The following is a 12,855-nucleotide window of genomic DNA, read 5'->3' as shown; positions in this document are numbered from 1 at the left end:
CTCTCTTGTGGTAATACTGCTGTACAACAAGTGGCAACCTACATAGTACAGCAACCTACATAGTACAGCATCCTGTACAGTGCTGCATCCTGATTTCTGATTAGCAAAGATGCCAACACTTTGTTGTTGGAGAAAGAAGATGTTTCTGCACGAAAATTCAGCACTGTCTTCACAAGTGTCCTCTGATCTGGATAGAGACTTTTCCCAAGTAAGTGTTAAAGCAGAAATAAAATTGTGTAGTTCAGAACTACGCCACATTGCCTCTTGAGCACAAAAAGATCCTGGAACATGAGCGATGCTATCATCTCAATAATTACCAGTCAGCGACTGTTTTTGCTGCCGGTGGCTTTATGCCCTGATATTCAATGCCAAGCCATGTTCGAATTCTGGCATTGAATATCTAGATGTGCGTTGCTGGCTGGCATTTATCTGGTTAAGGGCCAATATTCAGGTCTTAACCGGATAAGTGAAACCAGAAAAGGTTTTATGTGATCTGATTTGTCCAGTCATCTTATCCAGTTAAGTGCTGAATAGGGGATTTTGGGCCGCACTATCCAGTTAAGTGATGCTGAATATTGCTGGATAGTCCAAATAGAATATTTAAACACGTAGGAGCCTCTCCTGCCAGTTAAATTGCTTTGAATATCAATCCCAATCTATTTAATTTTTATTAACCATGATCAGTATGGTAGTCAATATAGAAATAATTTTATTATTATTATTACATTTGTACCCCGCGCTTTCCCACACATGGCAGGCTCAATGCGGCTTACATAGTAACAGTATAAAGAATTACAAAGTCGTAAAAAGAGTAAGCAATATGTAGTAAACGCAATATTAATGGGGTTAACTGATAAGTAAACTGAACATAGGAGGAATTGGATGCAGAAGGAAATGAGCATTGGGAGGTAGGCGTAGAAGGAAGGAGCCGCCTAGTTTTAGGCACTACGAATATATGTAAACGCTATTATTTTAGTAATTTAGGCACATAAGTGGCCACTTATATGTGTTCGTTACCACGTATAAAATACCAACTAGCATGAAAGTACATGTGACAGGGTGTATTTCACTATGGGCTTGCATAAGGCAGCTTCTAGGTAGAGCATGGGTGGAGATCACACTTACCCTTTTAGATTATAAAGGGGCCCTTTTACTAAAGCTTAGTGCGCAGTAATGGACACTAGAGTGTGCTAAATGCAATGTTGCTCATAGGTATAAAATAGGGCGTGCAGCATTTAGTGCATTTAATACCAATTAGCACACACTACACTTTAGTAAAAGGGCCTCAAAATTCCTTCATTTAGATGCAAAATATACACTAGTATTTACACCAGCCCACATTCTCACACCTACGCTGTTTTATAAAATTAATTAGAATGTAATTGACTTTATAAAATAGGTATGTTCTAATTTCCGAAATAAAATAACCGGTTTTTCTAAGTTTTTAAAATTGGAATTAATTTATACAGTGCTGAGAAAAGGGATGGTCTATATTTTAACACAATTCATACTCAAATCATGGAGGAGTGGCCTAGTGGTTAGGGTGGTGGACTTTGGTCCTGAGGAACTGAGTTTGATTCCCGGCACAGGCAGCTCCTTGTGACTCTGGGCAAGTCACTTAACCCTCCATTGCCCGCCGCATAGAGCCTGCCATGAGTGGGAAAGCGCGGGGTACAAATGTAACAAAAATTACATCCTAATCTAAACCAAGATAAGAGAAAGATAACCCCATTGAAGATAGACTGATCAGTCTAAGTGCTCAATAGGGCCACCGTTTCACCGTGTAGCTTCCTCAGGGGCTTACAAAATAGCAATTCTTGTGCTGAAAAGCTACTGCAATTGGTTTCTGGAGACTGCTTTATTGCAATAGTGCAGTAGCTGTTGAGCACAAGAAGTTTGTAAGCTCCTGAGGAAGCCACGAGGTGACACAGTGGCCCCGGTGGGCTTGAAAGTGCTCAATCAGTCCATATGGGTGCAGATTAATTGTAAAAATGGCACATTGAATAATGTCAGTATCATAAATCAAAAATAGAAAAAATATAAAAAGAAGAAAATAAATTAAAAAGAAAAAAATACATATTTTTAATAATAAATAAGGAACAATAATTACATAGTAACATAGTAGATGACGGCAGAAAAAGACCTGCACGGTCTATCCAGTCTGCCCAACAAGATAAACTCACATGTGCTACTTTTTATCTGTACCTGTCCTCTTCAGGGCACAGACCGTATAAGTCTGACCAGCACTATCCCCGCCTCCCAACCACTAGCTCTGGCACAGACCGTATAAGTCTGCCCAGCACTATCCCCGCCTCCCAACTACCAGTCCCGCCTTCCACCATCAGCTCTAGCACAGACCGTATAAGTCTGCCCAGCACTATCCCCGCCTCCCAACCACTAGCCCCGCCTCCCACCACCAGCTCTGCCACCTAAACTCGGCTGTGCTCCCAAGGATACATTCCTTCTGAACAGGATTCCTTTGTTTATCCCACGCATGTTTGAATTCTGTTACCGTTTTCATCTCCACCAGCTCCCGCGGGAGGGCATTCCAAGTATCCACCACTCTCTCTGTGAAAAAGTACTGAAGTAAACCATATAAGAAGGCCTGATATATATATGCCATATCTTTGGGTGAGGTTTTTTCCCCTTCATTTATATTAGTACATCTAAAACTTGCAATTTAGCCACTAGACTCCTGTTTGTTGTTATTTTTTTGTTAACAGTAAATAAAGAGCCTGCCTGGTAGATCCTCCGTTTTGTTTGTTTGAAATTTGCAACCATACCAGCACCTGGGTTGCTGGTCCTTATATTCTTAGCCCATAACAGAATATTTTTGATATAACTAACTGCATTTGAAATGTCTGGCTAGGACTGGATTTATATTATCTTTAATCATGCATGCAACCATCCTACAAGATGGTAACTAAATTAAAAGATGTCTTGTGCATAGCTATTTAACTTTGCAGTTTCACATCCCAAACCTGAATGCCTCACAAAGAATCTATAATTACAATTTCAGGTAAATACTAACAGGTCAATACAGGGTGGTGACAGTCAGCATTTTTTTAAATGCTGACTGCTGTCAACCAATTTAGACCTGGACATTCAGTGGTAGGCCATACCTTGTCACTAGCACTACATTATATCTGGGTCAGCAGTGATACCCAGAAATTATGCAGGCATAGTAGATATTTAGTGCCATACCCATATATTAACCAGGCATAGATAGGACTCAGTATCACTAGTGCCCACATAACTCCTGGCTCTGCTCCCAGGTCACTGTGGCATGGTCAGAGAGGATTGTCAGCAGCACTACCTGGTTAAATGCTGATGAATAATGACCTGCTTAATGTGATTTAACCACTCTCCTGAACAGTTGAAACGTGTTGAATATCAAGCCCTAATTTTTTAATGTTATTTGAGACACATCTATCACATTTCACACACTATGAAATAACAACCTATTTTAATAAATAAGAAACTATAAATAAGATTTTTTTTTTACTTAAAGCCAAGTCTGATTTAAGCAACTTTGGCAAAGTTATAAACTTATACATAGGCTCTGATTCTTCAGGCTTATACATGGAGTGGCCTGTTTACTAAAGTGAGGTAAAAGTGTGGTAAGTATTTATACAGATAGTGCTGAAGCATGTACCATAGCCCTACAGGTAAGGGATAAATCGCTCAATCCCCCTTGTACCCTCCCAAAGCACTAAATCACGCCTCCTCCCCTGTCCCTGTACCAACTGGGGGGGGGGGGGGGCTTGGTATCAGAGGTCAAAGGGCAGGACCGACCCCATTTGCTCCTGCTCTCTCCAGCACTAGGTTCAGAATGGCAATTCTGACCCTAATGGTAGTCTCATGGTACTACAGCTAGAGGTCAATCTGCCAAACTTCTTAGTGGTGGCTTGGCGAGACTACTACTAGGGATCATATCTGCCATTCTGAACCTAGTACTGCAAAGGGTGGGAGCAAGGGGGACTAAAGAACCAGGGAGCCCCCAACAGGAAGTAGGGGTCTTTGAGGGATGGTGAGGAGAGGAGGGGTTATGATCTGGTGCTTTGAGAGATTGAAGGGAAAACAGGGGCTGCAAGGGGTACTGGCAGCTCTGAAAGTTATCACACAGTAATGTCCCATGTGCTAGCTGTCATATACTCCAGCTCCAAAATGACCCTCCTGTACCCGACACCTACCCAAATTAAACAGCTTGTGATTTTTTTTTATCATACTGGTAGGTTTTAGAACGTAGTAGCCATTAATGCAGGTCTGCACTAATGACTACTGCACACATCACCCACGCTAATGGTTTAAAGTGGTTTAGTAATCAGGTCCTTGTACATGTGTTTATTTTCAAGCTAACTAGATGCTTTGGGAGGGTACTAAAATCGTCACATACTGGTATTTTCATGTTGCAAATTAAGTTTAGGCATACTTTTAGGTGAATTCCAGATTTTCATTAAAAATTGTAGTTTTGAATACTCTCTCGTCATCCCTAGCAATCACACACACACACTCTCTCTCTATGTCCCCATATCATCCCAAACAATCTTTTTTGCTGTCTCTTCAACCTTCTCTGTCTTAGCTCCCCTCATCCATCTCAGTCTCCTCCTCCACTGAGCACACTCTCTGTTTCAATACCACCTCCCCTCAGAGCTGGATCTCTTTCTCTCAATCAAATCCTCTGTCAACACCCTCCTACCTCCTTCCTCTTCCTGTGTTCACCTCCTTTGATGCAAAGCAGCAGACAGCATCTCTTTGGCTCACAAAGTTGCTGACATTCTGGCTTCCTCTTGTTACGAATGCTATCACTACCCACTTCTCTTTCTCACACACATATGCAGGTGGCTGATATTAATGCTTCCTTCTTCAACAGGCCCATGCTGTGCTAATTGATTTTCTGGTCCAATGCTGACATCAACAGATCACCCCAGAAGAAGATTTTTTTTTCAATTACAATCAGAAAACCCACATTTCGGGAGGGAGGAGGGAGTAATTATGTTGTTCCAGTTAAAACAGAGCATCAGAACTCCCTACTTTTATGATTAGTGGAGGGCATACTTCTTGTTCTCTTTCTTTCTTTTCAAGTTTTAATTTTATTTAAGTAGTTTACTATCCCACCCATTATAAAAGTGTCAGGGCGGCTTACAAACTAAAATAATATTGTTATTATATATTCTAATATTATCATTTAATATACATATGGGTTAATATTCAAAGGCACTCATCTGGGTAGAAGCAGTTCCTACCCAGATAAGAAAGGATAAGAGATATTCAGTGACATTAACTGGATAGTGAAGCAGAATAGTTCCTCTATCTGCCTCTAGATTATCCAGATATCCAGATAGTGCCAGAGTGGTCTCTTTGCAGAGCCAGAGGTTATCCAGATAATAACCATTAAGCGGATAGCATCACCAGTCAAACACTGATTCTGGATATTCAGCAGCAGCCACTACCTAGACACTGCCTCTGAATCACGGAATATCCAGATTTTCATTTTTTCCAGATCAATGGAAGCTGTAAATAATTATATAAAATGTGTTGAGAATGCCTGTGTCTGTCCATCCATCTGGGGGCAAAATAACTTTCTGAAAATTTAACAGAATGAGATGAAACTTGGCATGAGCAAAAAACAGGTAAAACAACAAGTTCAAAAATAGGCCAAATCGGACTGAGGAGTTCCAGAGATATAAGTCCCTCCCACCCCCCCAAATTAGCCAATGCCTTTCTATGGGAAAAGGAGTTTCAGCTTCTGTTGCAGAGAATAGTTAACAGAATAGGGTGAAATTCGGTATATGTGTATGTGTATGGGGGGGGGGGGGGGGGGGGGGAGACAGTGAAAAAAAAAAACAAAGTTTGAAAATGGGCCAAACAGTATCAGGGGTTCTAAAGAAATAAGCCCCAATGCATTTTTATGGGAAAAGGAGTTCCACCTTCTGTACCATAGAAGCTTAGAGTGAAATGCAGCAGTTAAAGCAAGGCAATTTAAAAGGTGGAATTCCCCATTCATCCAAACCCCAAACTGCCTCACCTTTTGAAAACCTGCCCCCCCTCCCCCCCCAAAAAAAACTGCCCAAACCCTCCTACACTTGCATGCTTTCCTCACTTGTTTTACTCACTGCAGCCCCTGTTTAAAAAGCTGCTAACTACAACGGGCTCAATATTGCAGGAACAATATTCAATGTTATTTTTTTGTATTTTGTGTAATCTGTTTGTAACTTGTCTAGAAGTATAAGCAAGATATATTTTTAATAATATTCATATTTGACTCCACCTAGAAAAATATCAAATCAATAAATTTATTGTCATGCTATTTTAAAGGCCAGATTTCATTCTCTGTATCTCTGCATTACAATTTTATATTTAACTCAGTTTTATAAACTTAACTCAATTTTATTCTGTAAGAACAATAAAGTTGTCTTGTGAGCATTATGTGATTGCAAAACAAAGATGTATTACTTCATGTTCCAGGTTCTTTGGATCCCAATCTGCAGTAATCTCATTTGCAGTAAATTTCCTAAAGCATCACTCACAGATTTTACTATGCAAGGGAAATATTTGTTTCTCCCAAATTACTCAGCATAATCATTCAAATTATTTCTTTCCCCAGAAAATTATATTTTTCATGAATGTAAAATATTTTAATGATCTTTGAATAAACTTAAAGAGTCCAGAAGTAATAATTCACCAAGGACCCTGTTTACAAAGCCAAACTGTAGGTGCACTAACATTTTTAGCGTGCGCTAAAAATGAGCAAGCACTAGCACTAGAAATACCCATGCGTGTCTCTAGTGTTAGAGTGCGCTAACTTTTAGTGTGTGCTAAAAGCACTAGCACACCTTAGTAAACAGGGCCCCAAGTTATGGAATTTTATAGTCCAAAAATTAAAAAAAATGTTCAAAAACAAAGCAGAACGTTTCATCAAATGTGAATCATGCCTTATTGCTTCTTTACAAAAATATTTGGATTCTTTTTTCCTTTGAAGTTAATGGCTTGATGGCTATCCTGATTGTGCCAGACTCCACTGCATAAAATCTTTTCCAAAATGTATAATGGATATTTCTGTAAATATAGTACTTATGCAATGAAAATGGTTCTTTTAAATAGCTGTTTATAGTGTAATGAATATTTAACATGAGCATATAAGTTTAAAAAACAACACAAAGTCTGAGAAAAAGAAAACAAATATTTCCCTTTATTTTTTGAAACTGTATATATTACAATCTATAAATTGGAAGACTAAGTAATTGAGGAACTTTAATGAATTCACACATTTTCATGTACAAATTAAATATATATCTTTATAAATAAAATTTATACACTAAAAAATATAAGAATATTGCAGGTTGTGTTAAATTAATTAGAAGGATGCTGAAAAATAACATCAACAATATAATAAAACAGTCATTAAAAACAGAAGTTAGTCTTACTCCTTGGCCAGCTGTACAGTGGTTGGTTTTGCTCCAATCGGTATCCCATGCTTGTGCAAAGAGTTAATCAAAATTTCACGCATTTCTTGGTTGTAGGAATCAAAGTCAAATACATTTCGAACTACATTTGCAAGTCCTTCATTTGGAAATTTCTGCGTTAAAAATCAAAATTATACATTAATCATACTTAAGTATAAAACAATAGAATGTTATAAAATCTGATATTTGGTATGAAATATGTTGACATAGGGTATGGCAACAAATAAAGACTGTAAAACCTATCTACCTGCATTTCATGCCTACTGCTGACTATTTTATCTACAGGTGTCTTTTTTGAGCCTGGCAGTTTCCCTGTCCTTTCAGCCTCCAGTTCATTTAGAACCAAAACTGAGATCATGCATACTCATTTGCAACTATTCAGATCAGCCCTTATGTCCATTTGTATCCTGATTTCCCAATTGTTAAAGATCTTCTATGCTTGTCCAATTACCTTCCTCAAATCTTTGCTCCTACCATCTCCACTGGTATGCTTTACATCAAGTATCAAAAGGCACACTTCCAAATCTCAGATAGCCATTTAGTTCTAACTGGAGCAGCACGAATAAAACAAATCTCATTATTTTTTATTCTTCTCGCCCTTTATTTTGATACTTCTTGCTCTTAGCCACTATAACTTACTAAAGAACACATTTTATATGCACATATATATATCCACATTAATTTTCTAAATTCTATATTCTGTGTTTGTCACTCTGGAGGAAGAAGTAGATGGTGAGAAGTGCCCTTTCTAATGTGTGAAGCATGGAGTCAGCACTGATTTTGTTACAGATATGCAAATTTCACACCTTTGACACACCAACAAAACAGAAAATGCAGCTCAAATGCATAAATAAGATTTGGCTTGAAGCTTCTCCATTCACTGGTAATGGAAGCATGTTGTTTAAAGACTCTGGGATCCTTGTACTAAGCTGCAGTAAAAGGGGGCCTGCACTAGTGTCAGTGTGTGTTTTTGACACATGCTGAGGCCCCTTTTAACTACAATGGGTAATAGATTGTCTTTTTTTTTTTTTTAAAGAAGTGACCGTGAGGCAAGTGGTTTACTTACTGCGTGACCATTTGGGGGGGCGGGGGGGGGGGGGGGAGTACAAAGGGCTCCCACGCTAACCTGGCCCTGCCTGATTACTGCCAGGTAAGCAACGGCACTATAAAAAAAGAAGATATTTTTGTAGTGCTGGAAATGGTGCGCGCTGGGGATAGGAACTACAACCGGGTTCCTGCGGTAGACTGGCGGTACTTCCGGATGGTGCATGGCAAGCCCACTGCTGCACACGAACCCTTTAGTAAAAGGGCCCATTCTCTGTCCTATTTATCTTCTTCAGTTCTTGATTTGGTTAACATTAATATGATCTTTGGCATTGCTCCTATGCACTGAAAGGAACTAATGATTTCTCCTATTTTGAAGAAGGATGATTTAGACAAGTGTTTCTCAACTTCTTCAAGCCAAATACCCCCCAAGTCGAACTAATTCCAACAGAGTACCCCCAAGCTTCAATCAGCTCTGGCAGATGTATGTTCCAAAAACTGACATATTCTAATCATAAAATAGAATTACTTTTTCTTCCTTTGCTGTCTGGTTATTTCATTTTTCTGATCATGTTGGTGCCAGTGTCTGGTTTCTGCTTCCCTCTGTCTTCGCTTAACTCTCTTGCCAGGGTCTCCTGTCTTTTTCACATTCTTCTCTCTCCATATCCATCATCCATTTCCCTTCTGTTTGTTCTTATCTTTTCACTTATCCAGCATCTCTCCTCTGTGTGTGCCTATCTTCTCTCATACCAGCATCTCCCCAACATCAAGCACTGCCCTGTCTCTTTCCTCTCCACTATCATCCAACATTGCTTTCTATCTCTCTCTTCCCCCATCCAACACTTCCCACTTGTCTTTCATCCCTTCACTATCCAGCATTGGCCTGTCTCTGCATCCCCCACCATCCAATATTGCCCTATCTCTTACCCTGAAAAATACCACTGCCCTGTCTTTCTCCCCTTCACTATACAGCATTGCCCTGTCTCACCCTCCCTCCCTCCCCACCATCCAGCATTACCTTGTCTCACCCTCCCCCTGCCATCCAGCATCGCCCCGTCTCTTCCTCCACCACCCAGCATTGTCCCATCTCTCTCTCCCCCCACCAACTTCCAGCATAGCCCTGTCTCTCTCTCTCGCCTCTCCAACATCCAGCCTCGCCCCTCTGTCTCTTTCCCCTCCATTATTGTCCCATCTCTTTCTTTCCTCCCATCCCTCACTATCCAGCATTGCCTGATCTCTCTCTTCCCCTCACCCACCATCACCCCATCACTCTTTATTCCCTTCTTTCCACATGCATCACCCTTTCTCTTTCATAACCCCCCAACCACCACTGCCCATCTCTCTCTCTCTCCCTCCAATACCAACATCCAAGTATCTCCTCATCTCTCTCTTTCCTCTACCACCCTACTCCCAGTCAGTCGGTCACGCCACCCTCTGTCAGTGGAACCTCCATCAGGCTGTTGCCTTCCTGTGTCTGCAATAGAAACCATGATCTTGCCTTCCATGCCACTTATCCACTGTCTCCCCGACTCCAAAACCAGGTGCACAGCCATAGCCCTGTGCATACCTCTGGCAGCTCTTGCTAGTCCTGGCCCTCAAACAGGAAATTACTGGTCTTCCTTGTGATCTTATTTTTCAGATTTTTTTTTTTTTAAAGTTTCCATTGACCTGTAGTGTTTTGCAGGGTTTGGTTTTGGCTCCTATTTAATTTTTTCTGTCTCCTCTCAATCCTCTTACTCAGGGCTTAGGCCTCACTATTTATCCAAATGCTGGTGAGCTTCAAACTGTGATAATTAGCAATGCTTGGGATCTGTCATTCCAGGAAAAAGTCACCGCGGGACAGTCAGCCATCTGTATGTGGCTTAATGTGACTATTGAAATGTAATCTGCTGAAATCCAAAGCTATATGGTTCACTAAAAATAGAACTCTTCTTTGTTTCATCCCTGTATTTGAGAAGATTTTGTAACTATTAAGGAAATAATTCTCTCTCTTTGTGTTTTATTGGATTACGAACTATCGTTTGTGCCACAAATTTCAAGTTAGGTTTAAAAATCATTTGTGCATTGAAGAAAACTTGCTCCCTTCAGTTATGCTTGGATAATAAAGTATTAAAAACTGTGGTTCATGCACTTGTTATAAACAGGATTATTGTAATTTTCTTTTATCTGGCACAGCATTAGTTCACAAGAAGGATGTTCAATTGCTGAAGAATACCACAATGAAATTGCACAGGTCCAAGCTGACTGATCATGTTACCCCATACCATGGGGCAGAATTGGCTATCCGTTCTTAGTAGGATAAGATTTAAAATTCTTATGCTTACATGTGTCTTATCCAGGGTGTTCCAGTATTCTCTGTATTCTTTTGATTTATAATCCTGTTCACCTGTTGTGGTCCTCACAGGCTCATTTAATGGTCATTCTATTGCCTTTTATTTTAAGACTTGAGATTTCAAGACTTTTTTTTTTGTTTTTCTTACTTAGCTCCTTCTTTGCCTTCATATTTACACTTGGAACCACTGGTTTCAAAGTTTAAGGCATGGTAAAATTATGTATCATACCTGATAATTTTCTTTACATTAATCATAGCAGATCAATCCATAGACTGGTGGGTTGTGTCCATCTACCAGCAGGTGGAGATAGAGAGCAATCTTTTGCCTCCCTATATGTGGTCATGTGCTGCCGGAAACTCCTCAGTATGTCGATATCAAAGCTCCATCCGCAGGACTCAGCACTTAAAGAATTACACCCACAAAGGGACACTCTGCCCAGCTCACCACCACCGAAGCGGGGGAGGGGAATCCATCCAGCTCATCCCCGCGAAGCGGGGGAGGGACACCACACCCGCCGATGCGGGGGGATCTGGCTTATCCTGCTATCGCAACCGCGGGAGGAGCTGGCTGACCCAAACACCGCCGAAGCGGGACGGATACAAAGCTACCCTACTGCCACATGAAGCGGGAGGGAGCGCCGGCATAATTTAGTTATCAATCTAGCCACCACCGAAACGAGGGGAGAGGAAGCAGCAGCTCACTAACACAAAATCGTTTCAACTCAAGGAAAATCCAATTGGAAGAACTTGAACATGAAATCCTCCTGAGCAGGAACTGAAGATTAAACTTGAACCTGAAGTATAACCAGAACAAAAACAATACAGATGTCTGGGCGGGGCTATGGATTGATCTGCTAAGATTAATGGAAAGAAAATTATCAGGTATGATACATAATTTTACCTTCCATTTCATCAAGCAGATCAATCCATAGACTGGTGGGATGTACCAAAGCAGTACTCACCCAGGGTGGGACATGGAAATCCCTGAATGCAACACTGAAGCTCCAAACTGGGCCTTGGCCCGAGCAGCCACATCCAAGCAGTAATGTCGTGAGAAGGTATGAGCCGATGCCCAAGTTGCTGCTTTACAAATCTCTTCCAAGGAGATGGATCTGGACTCTGCCATCGAGGCTACCTGTGCTCTAGTAGAGTGCGCCTTCAGCTGAATAGACGGAAGCTTCCCTGCAGCCACATAAGCTGCCGCAATCGTCTTCTTGACCCAACGTGCCACAGTAGGCTTAGATGCCTGCAGACCCTTACGAGGGCCTGCGAACAGCACGAACAGGTGATCCGACTTCCGGAAGTCATTGGTCACTTCCAAGTATCTGATGATGACTCGTCTCACATCCAGACGTTTGAGAGCAGGGTACTCCTCTGGGTAATCCTCCCTATGAAAGGAGGGTAGACAAAACTGCTGATTCACATGGAAGTGAGAAACAATCTTGGGCAGAAAGGAAGGCACTGGGCGAATCGACACTCCTGCCTCAGTGAACCGCAGGAACGGCTCTCGACACGAGAGTGCCTGTAGCTCGGAAACTCTTCTGGCTGAATTGATAGCCACCAAAAAGACCACTTTCAACGTCAGGTCCTTCAGCGATGCCCTCAACAAGGGCTCAAAGGGTGGCTTCTGCAAGGCCCGTAGCACCAGATTGAGATTCCACGTAGGCACTATCGAGTGCAGAGGAGGGCGCAGGTGATTAACTCCTTTGAGGAAGCGCACCACATCTGGCTGCGAAGCCAGGGAAGCACCCTTCATACGGCTCCTGAAGCAAGCTAGAGCTGCCACCTGGACTTTCAGTGAACTGAGCAACAGGCCTTTCTCCAGACCCTCTTGCAGGAATGCCAACACTGAAGATATTGGAGCAGTGAAGGGCGATAGAGAGCCTGCCTCGCACCACGATGCAAAGGTACGCCAAACTCTGGCTTAAGTAGTAGAAGTAGAGCGCTTTCTCGCTCTCAGCATAGTGGCGATGACCTTGTCTGAGAAGCCCTTCTTCCTCAGCCACTTCCACT

General features: G+C 41.5%; 1 protein-coding gene across 1 annotated transcript in view; it reads right to left on the bottom strand.

Annotated features, from left to right (window-relative positions):
* VWA8 (von Willebrand factor A domain containing 8) overlaps nucleotides 1–12,855 on the bottom strand; it is a 483,817-nt gene that overhangs the window by 210,198 nt on the left and 260,764 nt on the right. The window contains exon 26 of the mRNA XM_030200545.1: nucleotides 7,428–7,579. Coding sequence (XP_030056405.1) covers nucleotides 7,428–7,579 — 152 coding nt within the window. The remainder of the gene's footprint in view (nucleotides 1–7,427; nucleotides 7,580–12,855) is intronic.

This window comes from Microcaecilia unicolor, chromosome 4 (assembly GCF_901765095.1).
Source record: "Microcaecilia unicolor chromosome 4, aMicUni1.1, whole genome shotgun sequence".
NCBI lineage: Eukaryota > Metazoa > Chordata > Amphibia > Gymnophiona > Siphonopidae > Microcaecilia > Microcaecilia unicolor.
The sequence above is the reverse complement of the archived record's forward strand: the minus strand, read 5'-3'. Positions and strand labels throughout refer to the sequence as shown.